This window comes from Pomacea canaliculata, linkage group LG13 (genome assembly GCF_003073045.1).
Source record: "Pomacea canaliculata isolate SZHN2017 linkage group LG13, ASM307304v1, whole genome shotgun sequence".
NCBI lineage: Eukaryota > Metazoa > Mollusca > Gastropoda > Architaenioglossa > Ampullariidae > Pomacea > Pomacea canaliculata.
In genome coordinates, this window is record NC_037602.1 from 7999356 (window position 1) to 8014777 (window position 15422).

The 15422-nt window shown below is 41.2% G+C and overlaps 2 protein-coding genes across 3 annotated transcripts; one reads left to right on the forward strand and one right to left on the reverse strand.

Annotated features, from left to right (window-relative positions):
* The first annotated feature begins 1003 nt into the window (after window positions 1-1003).
* Window positions 1004-11021, forward strand: LOC112554316. The gene is made up of 5 exons (XM_025222051.1): window positions 1004-1089; window positions 1911-4062; window positions 4690-4843; window positions 7005-7233; window positions 7490-11021. The coding sequence occupies exons 1-5, from the start codon at window positions 1054-1056 to the stop codon at window positions 8459-8461; spliced, it is 3543 nt and encodes a 1180-aa protein (XP_025077836.1). The 5' UTR covers window positions 1004-1053; the 3' UTR covers window positions 8462-11021.
* Window positions 11022-11239: 218 nt separating this feature from the next.
* On the reverse strand, window positions 11240-15336 carry LOC112554317 (leucine-rich repeat-containing G-protein coupled receptor 6-like). Of its 2 annotated transcripts, none has more exons than XM_025222053.1 (3): window positions 15117-15336; window positions 12473-13393; window positions 11240-12258 (listed from the first exon to the last, which is right to left on the reverse strand). In XM_025222053.1, exons 2-3 carry the CDS (start codon window positions 13388-13390, stop codon window positions 11569-11571), a joined length of 1608 nt encoding a protein of 535 aa, XP_025077838.1. In that variant the 5' UTR covers window positions 13391-13393; window positions 15117-15336; the 3' UTR covers window positions 11240-11568. The 2 variants fall into 2 exon arrangements, with proteins under 2 accessions (XP_025077838.1, XP_025077837.1); XM_025222052.1 differs by having other exon boundaries at window positions 11241-12258; window positions 12473-13390; window positions 15117-15333.
* Between the last annotated feature and the right edge of the window lie 86 nt (window positions 15337-15422).

Genomic DNA, 15422 nt, shown 5'->3' on the forward strand with positions numbered 1-15422 from the left:
TCACATGTGAGATCTCCAAATCACATTAAAAACTTTGCCTAGGGGTCTGAAAATGCAAAAGCTTAGATCAGAGGTCCCACTGTGTGAGACATTTTGTAATAAACTGGACATGAAACATAATGCTTGATCATTACCAACTGTCAGTGACATTTTTTTATGCACAAAACACATCAAAGATAAATGTCATGATAACATGCACATTGCTATGCACTTTTTCTGTTAGTTATGTATAAAATGACTTGCAATATTTTCATTGAGCTGGGGAGTTAAAACCAATTTTAACTGTGAATTTTTAAACTTATTCCACTTTTTGGGGTGAAAATCTCGGGTAGGCAGGTTTATTACTGGTCAAAAACACAACTTGAAATGACTTTTCCCATCAACCATTGTACAATGGTTATTTTATTGTGTTGATGTGATGCATTGGACATAGTCTAGTATTTCCCTCCTTGATTCCCCAATAATTTCCTTATTACTGTCATATACCAAACGTATGAAAAATTTCTCACTTTAAAGAATTCTTTCGATTCACATGAGCACGCAATCCATGGAAAGGTTATATATAACAACTGAATTTGTTGATATTCTCTCGTTCGAAGGCGAGTCCAACGTGTGTGCACGAAAGACACAAACGAAGTTATATTTACAACCAAAGAGATTCCCTCTTGACTCTCATAGATAAAACATAAACTCATGACACCATGATAAACATGAACGAAGTGCGTAAATGAAGCCAGCCTTTCTTTCTGATCACTGCTGGTGTTACCGGTCGCTCGAACCAGAATAAGGAATCGTCCATGCAGCCTACACTTTCTAGCTCTCACTGCTCCCCACGTTTCATATCTTAAATGCAAAACAAAGTAGCGAATAAAATATTACTCGATTATAGAAAATTCATTATTAAAACATTACACGTATGAATGTTTCGAGTATATTGTGATATAAGCGTTGCATCAAACTAAGACAGGCTGATGTTTCAAATTCTAAACACTCCCCATCCCACCGGAAGTGTATGATCAGCGTTGTTCTCGAGATGAATATTTCGAAGCGAAAATGGGAGAAGAAAAGCTTGCATCATTTTTCTTAAAGGTATATGAGAAAGAATTGAAAAATGTCCAGTTTATGGTATATCCATCTTTCCATAAGCTTTAATATGTTAATAATTGCGTTTACATTTGCAATACGTTTTGCCAATGATCTTTTGTAGACGCTTGTACGTCAGCTGCCTGAGAAGTTTTGTCTAAATCGTTACATAATCGTTTACATTGGAAGCGGCTAGCGATCTCACTTTGCTGTGCAAATTTATATACGTTTGAACATATTTCCCTCAGATATTCCATAACAGCATAACAGTCCCTACCTAAATGGATTTCTTTTTTAAAGGAGGCTAGTGATGTGATCGTCATGGCGACCAACTTTTAGCCAGGTCACCATAAATAAAATTCAGTCCATCAAATCTGCCAGTTAATTAGCACAGCATGTGGCTGCCAAAATGTTTCTTTGAGTAAAGCTTTGATAGTGCATTGTTATGATAAGCTATTAGGCCTTTGTTTTTTTTATGTAAAAATGGAGCTGTACATAGGTGTGGTTAAAATGTTGAATAGTAAATGAGATTTTTTTTTTTGCCATACCACTTAATTAATCACATTCACATTAAATCTTAAAATTCATTGGAAAACAACAGCAGTAAACAAAATAATGAAAAATACAGCAGTAATCTGATTAAACAATCACACCATACTACACATCAATCAGCAATTTTCTTCATCATGTTTTATTACTTCTATTTATTCTATATATTATATATACTATATTTATTTAGCATTTAATTACTTGGAATACTATTTAATAAACATTTTAGAAATATATATTGCTGCACAACTTACGCCATCAACATTTTCTTGACCTAGGTGCAGGCAGTCGAAGAAACATTTCTGTTGCTAGATCCAGCAGAAAGAGGCAGAGCCTTAAATATTCTCCAGTCATCCATCAACAAACTTCTTAGTTTCTCAGGAAGTGATAGCACTAACTCACAGTTTGGGGCCATTCAAAGCAGAAATGACATCGCATCTTCATCATTTGCAAACAGTCATAATGCAGCCATTGAAGTGGTTCAAAGAGATCCTCATGATGGAGGACATGCACAATCGACAGACAACAGCGGCATGTCTAGAAACAGGCGGAGGAGAAAGTCAATCTGCCAGGCTCGGAAGAGGGTTGGCAGTGGCAAACAGTCAGGGCCGTTTTCCACTAACAATGTTGCAGACAGTAGCTGTTCGGTGCTGGCATGTGAGCCTGATAGCCAGTGCCAGACTTCAGATCTGCAAAAAGCAAATGTGGCTTCCCAGGACCAGATGCCCTCATCTTCTAGTCAAGGGTTAGAAAGCAAGGAGCATTTTGACGATGAGTTTCAAGAGCTTGCCAGTTTTGATTGTGCTTATGACTTTAGCCAAAACCTTGCACAAAACCCAAACTGCTCAGTGCCTGCAACAGTCACTAGTCATTTGCCCCATTGTGCTCCGAAGTACTCAGACCCCATGTTGAACATCCCAGCACCTCTTGATAGTGATGCTTGTGCTCGTACACAGCCTCACTTTGCTACTCCACTGGTTAACGCATCTGACCCTCATGCTCACAATGAAGCCAACTGCGGAGTTTCTAATGCCCATCCCCAGTACAGTGCAATATTACCTTCGACATCCCAGACCACCTGTGACCTGTCCCATCCACAATACACCGGAGCTGTGGTGTCCATACCAGCCGTCCACACAAGTGGCAGCACACCACAATATGCAGTTGCTGTTCTGGATGTTTCTGCCACTCAAGCCATCCCAGCATGCAATGCACATCAAGAGCATGCTCAATATGCTGGGACAATTTTCACCATGCCACAGCACGTTGCCAGCTGTGCTTCAGCCCATTACTCTGGACAAGTCCTTAACATGGCTTTATCAGAGGGATCAAGGTACAGCTCAGCTCATTATAGTGGCACCGTTCTTCATAATCCTAACCCAAGCTGTGAAACTAGCAGTCATCAGCAGTTTGAGAGTTCTGTTTTGGACATGTCAACAGCTGGCAGCAACCATTGTGAAGGGTCCCTGTCACAGTCACATGGTCAGTATTCAAACACAAACTTTGACATGAGTTCAGGCTCTCCAGTAGGTACAGGCTGCAGTGCTGTGCACTATAGGGGAACAGTGTTCGACCCTGTGGCCCACGCTGCCTTTGGGCAAGGTCGAGAGATCAGTCAGGTAATGGTCAGTGCTTCTGCTCACTTTCACCACCAGCTGCAACAACAGCATCAGCAGCATCTTGCAGCTGGAAGGTGGCGACTTTTCGTCTGTCGTGGATGTGGAGAGATGTTAACACATCATCGCTCAGTTAAAGCCCATGTTCTCAGTCATGGCTCAAGTCCTGTCAGCTGTCGCTTTTGTCATCAAGAGCTCTTTAATGAGGTGGCTTTCATGCACCACCTGTGCACTGGTCTGCAGTGGAAGGAAATAGCTTTCCTGAGCAAAGAGATCCATATGTGTGATGAATGTGGCAAGACTTTTACCTCAAAAAGCAAGCTAAAATCTCATGTGACAGGCATCCACCAGCAGCAGGTCCCAGAGAATGCAAAGGTGACATGCAGGTTTTGTGGCCTGCAGTTTAACAAGAGGTATATGCTGTTTATGCACTACAGGCAGCATGCAGGAGGCAGGTTTGTGTGTGGCATGTGTGGCGCCATGCTGAATGACTTTGTTCAATACTCCTGGCATATGTGTAGTCATGAGACAAGACGACAGAGATTTCATTGCAGGCATTGTCAGAAGACATTTAGACGGTCTTTTCAGTACAGACAGCACCCTTGCCAAAAGTCAAAGGTGACAGACATGAGGGTGCGTGGCTGCAACCACAAGAATGCCTTGGCAAAGTACCAGGCTAAAATCTCTGCCAAGGTGAAGAAGAAGTTGAACACATGCAACAGTTCAAACGACAACAAAGAGTTGAAGTGTGGCATTTGTCGCAAACAGTTTGCAAAGGCTAAACAGTTGGAGCTACATTCGAGACTCCACACAGGTAAGTACTGCTTGAAAGAAAGTGTTGAAAGCGAATAGGCAATTTTATTTACTAAATTATCATCTTTATTTACTATTTTTGTTTTGTTTTGGGTGAAGGGTAGGGTGGAATTAGGATATTTATCCTTATGATGAAAAATAGTCTTACTTATGCAATACTACTGTACCCTTCAGTCCATTGAGCTGTCTGTTGGTAGAAAACCCTGAGAGAGAGAGCGCGGGTGGGGGAATGATAATGACTTTGTAAGGTGTACTTGATTCCTCCTGTGTGTGTTCAAATACTTATGTAAAGCTTTTTGAGCCCACTTTCAGATGTAGGAAGATGTTTTATAAACTAACTTTCATAGTAGCAGCATTTCATGATGCATGATGCACAGTATTGAGAAGAATGACAGGTTGGAGAGCTGAGATGTAAACTCTAAACCCAAAGATTTATTTTCAGCCTAAAATTTAGTCCTAGCTTGCAACATCCACTAAAACAATGATATAAAAGGCTCATTTACAAGGACAGTGATGTCCTTTCAAAAATCTTTCCATTTACTTACAGGTCTTTAAATCTGTAGAATTACTGACATCTATATGTTTGTCAGCTTAGTTATTTAACTTAAATGGTTTTTGTCTTTTCTAGGTGAGAAGCCTGTCCAGTGCACTCTTTGCTCCTTAAGTTTCCGTACACCTAAGGCACTGGCCAAGCATCGGCAGACCATGGGACACCGCCAACGTGCAGGCAAATCTGATGAACGACTTTACTTGTGCAGTGAGTGCGGCAAATCCTATTTCAGGTGAGTAATTTACACATGCAGCAGAATTTTAAAATAAGCCAAGGGTGTATATGGACACTATAATGGCGCATCGTTTAGCCAAGTGTAGAGGCTCGTAGTCAGTCAACAGCACTTCAGAATGGGGAACTAGACCTAGCTTATGATGCTTTTGATCATTTCAGAGTAGTGGGGGAGGGGTTTTATTATTTTTCTTTTTACCCTCTAGAAGTGTCATCTGTTTACTAAGGCTTATGTTTGTTGGTTTCTTTATAGTTTTTGATATGCAGCACACTGATTTTGCATCCACAAGGGGAAATGCACTTTAAAATTCAGTTATAATTATTATAGGTAAAAGATACAAGTCTAGAATTAAAGGGTCAGTGAGTAGGGTGCAACATTCCAGAGTTTGAGAATATTCAATTCTACTCATTCCTACCCTTCTTATTAAGAACAGCATGTAACCTGTCAAGTTTGAGTCTGGTCCATTACTGATATACTTAATTTTAATCATTCATTTTAGCTCTGTATTTTAGTACATTTAAAGCAGAAACTTGAAAAATGGGATAAATGTGTGAGATGTTAGCATCTGGATAGCAAAACAATTGTCTTTGCAGGAATATAAAATTGCTGCACCTCATGGTATGTTTTTAGTTTATTTCCACTTTTTATGATCAGCTGAATCTGCTTAGGAAGTGGGGTGTGCTGACATTTTTAACTGACTGATTTTTTTTTTTAATCTATCAGTAATAGAGGGGAGAATTTTTCAGCAAATTTAAAGCCAAGCAGGGCACCACGTTTTAACAGGGGAGATGCCAGTTTCTGAAGAGCATGTTTTATCTATCATTCTTCATGGTGTGACCCAGTTCTTAATGGCTACAAGTTATGAGAAGTAGCATCTGGTCACTTGAGAACAGCATGACATTTTCATTCTGGTACGCTAGTAATCTGTGTACACTATAACCTAAGAAAATCTGAACTTTTAAAAACTAGCATCACCCAGTTTCCCATGACCATTCCAAACTCACAAAATGGAGAGTGACCAGATGTTTTAAATCTTGTCGTCAACTGACTGTTGGTTTTAAACTCACAAAATGGGGAATGACCAGATGTTTTAGATCTTGTCTTTACAGAAAAAGCCTGGAGACGAGCATGGGTGGTAGAGGGGTTAGATTCACATGGGACCATTTACACAAAATGTTTGTAGGCAGTGGCTTGATAGCTAGGACAAAGCAGTTCAGCTAAAATGATTATAAAATATGAGCAGTCAGCATAAGTTGGAGGATACCAGAGTGTTGGTTCCTGTTACCAAATTGAACCAACATGACTATTTTTAGCAAAACAGTTCTCTCCTTTCATATCTATCACTTAGCCCCCACTGAAACATTCAAACATGCACCAAAAACTCATCCTTTCAATGAGCACTACTTTAAGTAATCCTTGTTCATCTACTAATCCATTCTCTCGCTTCTTGGATTTTTTTTTTTTAATTCTTCTGGCCTACCAAAAGAATTGTAGATTATGCTGATTTACCTAGTGTCTTTAAGTTGTACTATATGCTTTCCCAGTTTACCTTGTAATTTACTTTAGGTCCCTGTGTATTTACCTTATTTCTGTAAGAGTTTGTCTATATTGGTGCCTATCCTTCCATTCTTACGCTTTTTTTTTTATTATTCTAAGGCATAAAGTTTATGATTTTGTATAAGAATGAGTTCTGCACTATATAAATCAAGCATCATCATCATCATCATTGTTAGTATGATGTGGAATGAAAAATTACTTCTGTTTAACTTTTAAACAGTTTTTAAAGACTGAAATGTTACAAACATGAGATAATTTTATAAATAAGACGCCAGTTTAAATGACTTTCTTTTTAATATAATTTTAATTTATTTGCTCGGGTGCATTCAGATTTTTTTCTTTGACATAAGGGTTTAAGTTTATTCTCAAATAACAGAGACAAACATATTATCTAAAATTTTAGCAAAGGGAGTTGAAAATAGATGACAACTGTTTTTTCTAGCATAAATTTTCTTTGAAATGTATCTTTAAGATACAAATGTATATATAGTCATATAGTAATTTGATTTTACAGTTGCCATCCTTCAATAATCAAAATCTGTTGTTGTGCAATTTTTAAGGTCTGCTTGCAGATCTAATTATTCAGTTCATTTCTGCCAAATAGACGTCCAGCTTTGCAGAGACATTTGCGGCACCACAGAAACAGCAAGCCCTTTGCCTGCCAGTATTGCAATTTCCGGTGCAGCGAACAAGATAATCTTCGTAGTCACACTGCTCGCCATTTTTCTACTGAACGGAACTTCATTTGTGAACTGTGTGGGGCTGCCTTCCATGCAAAGAAGACACTGGAGATGCACCACAGCTACAAGCACAGCTCAGAACGTCGTTTTAAGGTATGCTTTTGAATTGATGCCTGCAAAAGATATAAAACTTCTTCTGTTAAATGCAGAACAAATCTTTACATGTTCTTATTTATCTTTACAAAATTCTTTTCCATTTGGTTTTTTTTTCATTTGCTTTCAAAGCTTAAAAGTCCTACAAAAATATTTACATCAGAGATTTTGTTTGCATAAGTTTAACAAACCTTTTTAAGTTTCCATGCTGTTGGTTGCCAGCCAAGTTGTGAGACAATATTTGTATTTGTTACAGTGTCCAGACTGTCCGATGACATTTAAAGCTCGTAATGCTCTTGCGCGCCATGCTAAGGTGCATTCACGCACAAAAGAACATGGCTGCTGGTGTGGTGCAGCCTTCAATCGCCTCTACAATCTCCGGCGCCACATGCGCCTCGTTCATGGAAATGATGAAGCTCTCCCACCAGTGCGTAAAGTGGAGGTCTTGGACTCTGATCAGAGCATCAAGCAGCCAGTTAGCACTCCTCCTGCCAAGAAGATGCTGGTCAAATCCAGAAAGGTCAAGGCTGATTGTCTTCAGGAAGAGCAAAAAGCTGCTGCAGCAGCGGTCGTTGTGGGTGGTGAGGAGGAGGAACAGAGGGTAGACAGTGGGGTGGACGTGGGGGTGATGGACAATGATGGCATGCATCTCTTGTCACAGGTGGCAATGTCCATGCCTGCACATGACCTCCAGCAGCAGGCTGTCAGTTTGGATGGGGTAGAGGCCTACCCAGGCCTGTCCTCTACTTCCAACAGCAGTGGGGTGGGCCAACCTCATGATGCAGTTCACCACCCCTTGTCTCATCCCCACCCCCATCTGGCAATGGACCCTCACTACACCATGCATCCCCACCACCATGACCCCCAGCAGACTCTGGTCGCCACAAATAGCAGAGCTGAACCAAGCCATCCCCTGTCTCACCTCCCTCACCACACCCTGGAGTATAATCAGCTGCAGACCTTACCTGCTATGGTGCCATACACCAGTGCCAACACCAGCAGCGCAGCAGCTGGCATGGTGGATGCAAGTGTGCAGCGACAGCACAACTTCTATGTTCCTGGAAGTGATGGTGCAGGCACAGGAATGGAAGGACTGCAACAACAGCAACAGCAGCAGCAGACGTCTGGGGACTATACCAGCACGTTTTCATTCATTCAAAATTTCCTTCTTCCCTCAGTAGGTGTCGCTAACTTGATGGATCTGGCTCATGCTTCTGGAGCTAAATAAACTCCACTTGCTAGTAAACCCATTCAGAGTTCAGGTAATGATGAGCTAAGAACAGAGCAGTAATTAGAGTCTGCTGAACAAAGTCGTCAAATCAGGTCTGTAAGAAAATTTGCTTATGTGCAAACTGTTTTGGAGGGAGGTGGGTTTAATTTAAAATGTATCCATGAATCTCTATTCAGTAACCTTTATACGAGATTTCGATATTTCCCTGTAGTTGTGTGGCTTTCAACAAGAGCAAAGTCACGGTCAAAGCCCTCAGATTAGTAAAGTGAGATCTGAATGGTGGAGGTGCAATGCTTCAAATACCTGGGTGTGACTATCTGGTAGCTGCACAGTGGATGGTTATCTTGGGATCACAGCAGCAACAGTTGCAATGGCCAGGCTCAAAAAGATTTGGGACAGCAGCAAATCCGCACCAGTTTCAGACTTTACAAGTCTCTTGTTGTCCCACCCATCATGCTGTGTGGCTGCAAGACTTGGGCCTTTCTCACAGAATATAAACAACGTATCGAGGTGTTCAAAACAAAGTGCTTCAGGAGACCTCTTTGGATATCCTACTGGGAACAAAAGATGATGATTTTGTCCGAAGTATCTGCTTGATAGATGTCCAGGAGCCTCTTTCTACTGTCGAGCAGCAGAAGCTAGCATGGTTCAGTCATGTTGTCCAGCATGACACCTTGCGGAATATAATCCTCAATTGATACCGCAGCAAATGAAAGGAAAGCTGGGTGATGAATTTGAATGAGTGGACCACTAAGGGACTTTCTCAAGACCACCCTGGTGGTGGGCATTCACCAGTACTAGTGTGTCTCCCCAATGACAAGGGATGAAAAGAAGACTGGCACATTCATCCCACTGTCTACTTGGACTTGACACAAGCTTACCATAGCAGCCTTTTGTTATGTGTTTGCATGAGTGCATTGTGTTTATAACCTTTTCATCCCTTAGATTATAGACAAGCAGACAGATCTCCCATGATACTCTGACTGTTACATCTTATGTCATTAAGTGTAGAAGAGAAATGTTGTAATTGTATTTTTATTTTATGTATTTTAGCTAATTCCGCTGCTTTGTATGTGGGTGTGTGTATATATATAGCTTTTGTGAAAGTGAAGCAGATTATTATGTAACTTTGGCTCATTATAGCAATAATCAAGATGTAAAGATATGTAGGTGAAATAAGCAGTTTACTTCCTAATACTGTCAGTTTGTTGTGAGATGTTGTAGATAAGTTAACTGAAATTTTCATGAACAGCTATGTGTTATTGAATTTTGTGGTCTGTCTTTTCTTCACTTTGCTAAGACTGGGAACTTAAATGACTGAGAAGTATGAAAAGGCATCAGAAAAGTGTTAGTCTGCTCTGCAAGATCGCTTGCTTCTGTCTGTTTCATTCTACGTACAGTTGTATACTAGTCTGTTTTCATTTTAAATGCTAAAAACTGGATTTGCCCTTGCTCAGGTGTGTAAGTGCATAGCAGACCACTTCTGTGACATTAACAGTTGATTTTAAAAAGTGGTTTACTCTTGTTCTGTTCACAGTTTTGTTTCCTGGAATTAATATTGACTCATTTCATTTGCATTTCTCAGGCCTAGGCCCATATTGTTTAATTCTGTATTTCCAATGAAACTAGTCTTGACTTCTTTATTTGATATTACATTGTTGCCACAACAATACAGTTCCCTGGAATCTGGATTTGAAAGAGTCTTTGAGGCATCCAGAAAGATAATTATTTCCTTAGGTCATCTCATCTAGCAAGAGTTTTATCTCCTTGCTATTGAAATGCTTACACCTCATAATTATGTGGTGCTTTGGCATTTTGGTATCATTTACTCTAGTGGATCAAATTGGTAAGATCAGTATAAAAACTTAAGAATACTGATATTTTTAATCATTAGCCTGATATGCGATCAACAGCATTATACTTCACTATCTTTTGTAAAAGACCAATTTTAAAAAATTGCTTAAACCAAGTTCTTCCTATGTTGAAGCATGTAGTTGCCGTGTTACTATTTATAACCCTGTCCGCTGTCACGCCAGTATTCTCCAGTTTTCTCTTGTTCCATCACTATGATCAAATTCATAATTTTGTGGCATTATCTCTAAATCCAGGATGTGACCGTAGTTGAGAAACCAAAAGGGAACACCTACATCAGAAGGAAGCTGATATTAATTGACAACAAAACATGGCGGCCAGCATGAACCAGCCCAGGGCTGTGGTTTAGATGCAATTTTAATTAAACAGCATTTTGAAACCCACTACTTTGAATGAGAACAATTGAGCACCTAGATATTTAAGCCTAACGTGATAGCTGGCTTACCATTCCCTTTAAGTAGATCACTGTCAAAATTGTAATGCTTGCTAATAGCAAAGGACTAGGAATTAAAATAGTTCAGCTGTGCAACATGATAGTCTTTTTGCTGGATGAATGTTTATCCAGTAAACAAACATTTTAATTCATGATTGATCAATCAAAAATATAGAAAGATTATACTTTTGTTTTTACAGTGCAATATATTTTTGTGTAATAAAAACATCTTAATGTTATTGGTGTTCCCATTGTCCATGACTGTGGTAGCGTGCTTAATCAACCTTCTCAATTTTCTGTTGTGTGCGTGCGTGTGTTGTTGTTGCTGAATGCAGTTAAAAAGTCAACTGCATGATAAAATATGGCTATTCCTCATTGCACCTACATTTTTTTATTGCCCAGATTTCAACACTTTAAAAAAAATGCTATATTTTTTAAGATCACACAAAATCATACTCATTATTGGAAAAATCAGTAAAGACTTGGAGCTATGTTTACTGACAAAGTTGAAAACATAGGATTTGCCATTATATGTTCAATTTGGTTAACAGTGCAGAGTGTTGAAATGTTTATCATTCACATTCTCATCACAAAGAGAGCAACTCCAGTTAAAAGAATGCACAGCATTTCTAAAAATCTAATCAGGCTGCTTGCTAGCGATTCGTATTTCTTGCCATGAGAAAGGTAAGGATAGACTTGATTGTTTCAGACTGTTTGGCACAATAAAGAATGGCAGGACATTTGAAAGACGCTGCCAAGATCAGTCTATGGAACACAGGGAATGAATGACCAGACATCTTCATGGGCATGAGCGGGCATCAGTATCCACAAAATCTTGAATGAAGCGGGTGGAGTTGGCACAATGCCCATCAAGTTGAGCAATGAGCCCAGAAGTCTCCCTCCATTTCTCAACCCAAGCCAGAGTTTGGCATGAGCACTCAATGTTGTTGCCTTCCAGACGGATTCTGCGCAGTCGTGGCATGACACGCACAGCCTGGGGGACGCTTGTGAGCTGACAATGCTCAAAATTCAGCATCTGCACGTTGGTCAGATCCTCAAAGGCGTTCGCAGACACGTTGGACAACGGGTTCCCAGAAAAAGTTACTTCTTGAAGGCTTGTCATTCCAGGAAAACCGTACTCAAAGAGCTGGGTGATCTTATTGTTGGACAAGTCCAGCACCTGCAGGACAGAAGCCACAGACGGGGTGGAGTCAGGGGTGTAGGAGAAGGCTGAGTTGGGGACGTAGGAGAGTGGAGTGTTGCGGATGTAAAGTTTTTTCAGTTTGCTCAGTCCACTAAAGCCCGCAGTCTTGACGTTGGTGATTGGGTTGTTATCCAGGTAGAGGACTTCCAGATTGTGCAGACCGCTGAAGGCAAAGTTGTCCACGGTGCTCAGACGGTTGTTGGTGATATTCAGTTCGTGTAACGCTGTCAAGCTGTTCAAGGCCTTTGGCACAGTCGCAAGTAGACTGTGGTCTAGGTGCAGTACCTGAAATATTAAATTTGTTGTTCATGTACACAGTAGGCTTTGGATGAATGAAGAATAGTTCTTCATCTACGTGTGCACACCAAATTCACTCATGTGCGAAGAGGCAAAAATACATCTTAATTAAGGAAGAAGACCTCTATATTTCCTAGATGTTATTTCTGCAACATAAAATCCACAAGGACAACTTATTACCTAACATTGACAATTGGCTTACCTGTAAAGAAGTTGAAATTAATCCATGGAATACATCATCCTGAGCTGTGTTGATAGGATTGTATGAGAGGTAAAGATTCTTGATGGCTGCCAGGTCCTGGAGACCATGGGGTATTTCCCGAAAAAACACGTGAACGAGGTACAGAGTTGAGAGAGTGTACCTGCAGTTAGTGAACTTCCCCGGAGGGATAGTGACTAGATTATTGAAGGAAAGGTCGATGGTTTTGACCGACCTGAGCTCATTGATAGCATCTGGGAATGCAGTCAGCTGATTATAGGAGATATCTAGAGTCTGCAGAGTGGCTGCAAACGCTAGGAAAGCATCATTAGGAATACGGGGTATTTTATTTCCGGATGCCCGGAGATTCTTCAGTCTGATGTTTGAAGACAGAGCAGCCGGCCAGGTTGAAATGCCAGTGTTGCTGAAGTCGATGTTTTCCAAGGTAATGCCAATGGTAGTCATGACAGAGCTGGGAAGAGCAGTCAGAGCAGGATTATGGCGGATGTTCAATGTCTTGAGTCTCCGCAGGTTTCCGATGGAGGCCGGAAGAGACACTAAGGTGCAGTTGTTAAGTTCCAGGTCCTCCAGGATGTCCTCCAGACCCAGGAAGGCATCATCGTGGAAAGTTCTGATGGGGTTGTTGCTGAGATCCAGAATGGTGGTGCTGACGCTGGCAAATGCAGATGCTCCGACGTGGGTGATGGCGTTGTCCGCGAGCTCCAGGGAGTAGAACCGTGTCCCGGTCTGCCGGAAGTCTGGTACTACCGTTAGGTTTTGCTTGCTGCAGTGCACGGAGTGGCTTTGGCAGGTGCAGGCCTCTGTCGGGCAGTCGTCAACCAGCAAGGCCGCAGCCTCATCCTGTGATCCCATCCAGGCCAGAAGCACCAGTAGTGTGCTGACTGCTGCCAGGCTTGTCATCTGCTGGGAGACAAGAAATCAGCTGTCATCACCAACAACACCACTACTTCGCTTGTTATTTTTTATTTCAACTTGACTGAATATGTTATTTACTGATCTACATAACACTTAAGTGCGAACTATAAAGGCCAACACGAGCGCCCAGTGACAGTGTTAATTTTTTTTCTTTTGGTTTTGAATCAAGCGTGCCTTTGTTTCTAGAATATTTGATTATTAAGATATAGTTAAAGTAGGTAAGTGTAATTTGTCCTTGTGTTTAGAACAAAAGAACGCGCAATCGTCTGAATGCATGAGTGAGTCGGGGACGCATAATAGCATCCTCGACACTACCATGGTTCCAGTCTTATCTGACTGATAGGACCCAGACTGTCGGTGGTCAAACATTACTTCTGCTCCCCTTTACGGGGTCCACCAAGGCTGAGTATTGGCCCCATTCTTTTAAGTTTGTTCACTAAACCCCTGTAATCAATCCCCCAGTCTCGCTGTTATCATCAGCGATAAGCTGATAACACAACTGTTCTGCTCACTCTGCCGACTGCGACTCGCTCTGTCATCAGAAGCCTGTATCAGTGATGTCAAAGACTTGATAATTCAATACAAACTGAAACTTAGCGACGATAAAACGAAAGTCCTCGTATGTTAGGTAAGAAGGAATTGACCATCGTTCATCAGTCTACCCGAATACGTCAGGGTGGGATAAACCAACCTCACCTTTAAGCCATCCCTTAGAAATCTTGGATTTATCGTCCCTGATGCCATCATCGTCGATAATCAAGTTAAAGGTGTCTGTCCATCTGCCTATTATGAGCTTCAAAAGATCAGCGCCAACCGTCACATTCTGTCTACCAGGGCTCAACCAACTTTCTTGTCTGTTTGTTCTAACAAGACTTGATTACTGTAAACCTTGATTACTGTCCTGAATACCTTCTTCACAAACTCCAGAAAGTACAGAAGTCTGCTACACGTCTGGTGCTAAGAGCCAGGACTGTCAGTCTTCTCTTTCGCTCTCTGCACTGGCTGCCAGTATTCGTATTCATTAAAAGCTGTCAGTGCTGTGGTTCGATTTCTTTGTAGACTCGTGTTTCCCTAAATTTCTGATCCCTCTGCCTCCCAGCTACAACTCAAATCTTGGACTGATGACTGCATAACAACTATCCCTGTCACTAAAATCATTCAACATATGGTCACCGGCTTTTTGGCTACGGTGCAGCATACCTGCCATTTACCCTCCATCGAATTCTTTAAATGTGAACACACCTCTTCCATGACAACAGTTCACATAATACCAATCTATCAATCCTTTCTCCCACTTACTTCATGTCTAATGACTTGTCTCTGATGTCTAATGCCTTGTCCTCTGGAAACTCCCTCAAGTCGTTACTGTTTGTTCTTGTTATATTCCTCTGCGTCTTGTTTGTCTTTCATTACTTTGTCAGAGCTATCGTTCATCTATCCGTTATTTTACAAGCTGTCCATGTCCGGTTTCTTTTTTTCTTTTTTTTCTCAAGCTCAGAGAAGAGAGCGTGATCACGTGCCACGTAAATCGCACGTTGTTTTATTACTGTTACACACCGTACCGCTCATACACACGGTCTTACACTCATGAACACTTTCTCTCTCTCACTCTCTAAAGTATCGTATCGCAGTAACTGTAGGACTATACTATAATAACATAGCGTTTCGTGTGTCGAAATTTAAAACTATAGAAAATAAACTTTCTACTTGCTTTTGTTGTAAATCAAAGGGCGGTGTGGACAGTCTGGAATCTCTGCAGCTCTCCCCCACCTGTCACGTCACCTGGAATCAGCCCTCCACGTGACCTGAAGTGCTTGTACTTCGGTGCTTCGAGTCTTTCAGCCTTATCGCTCAATCTTGTCTACAGGAGGGAGTTAGTCGGACAAACCGATAACCTCTAACCTGCGTACCGTAACCTGTGCACCCACCATAGCTCTCTGGACTCACCCACACCCCAAGTTCTGCCTTCGAACATCGACATGCGTAGACTGTGAGATTGAGTTCTACCCGAGACATC

What these genes read in the sequence shown, in the direction of transcription:
- LOC112554316 (XM_025222051.1), top strand. Translation starts at nt 1,054, where the DNA reads ATGGGAGAAGAAAAGCTTGCATCATTTTTCTTAAAG. An exon ending in TTGCATCATTTTTCTTAAAG is followed by an intron (nt 1,090 to 1,910) that starts GTATATGAGAAA and finishes TTCTTGACCTAG; the next exon opens with GTGCAGGCAGTCGAAGAAAC. An exon ending in GCTCAGAACGTCGTTTTAAG is followed by an intron (nt 7,234 to 7,489) that starts GTATGCTTTTGA and finishes TATTTGTTACAG; the next exon opens with TGTCCAGACTGTCCGATGAC.
- LOC112554317 (XM_025222053.1), bottom strand. Translation starts at nt 13,390, where the DNA reads ATGACAAGCCTGGCAGCAGTCAGCACACTACTGGTGCTTCTGGCCTGG. An exon ending in TAATTTCAACTTCTTTACAG is followed by an intron (nt 12,259 to 12,472) that starts GTAAGCCAATTG and finishes TTAATATTTCAG; the next exon opens with GTACTGCACCTAGACCACAG.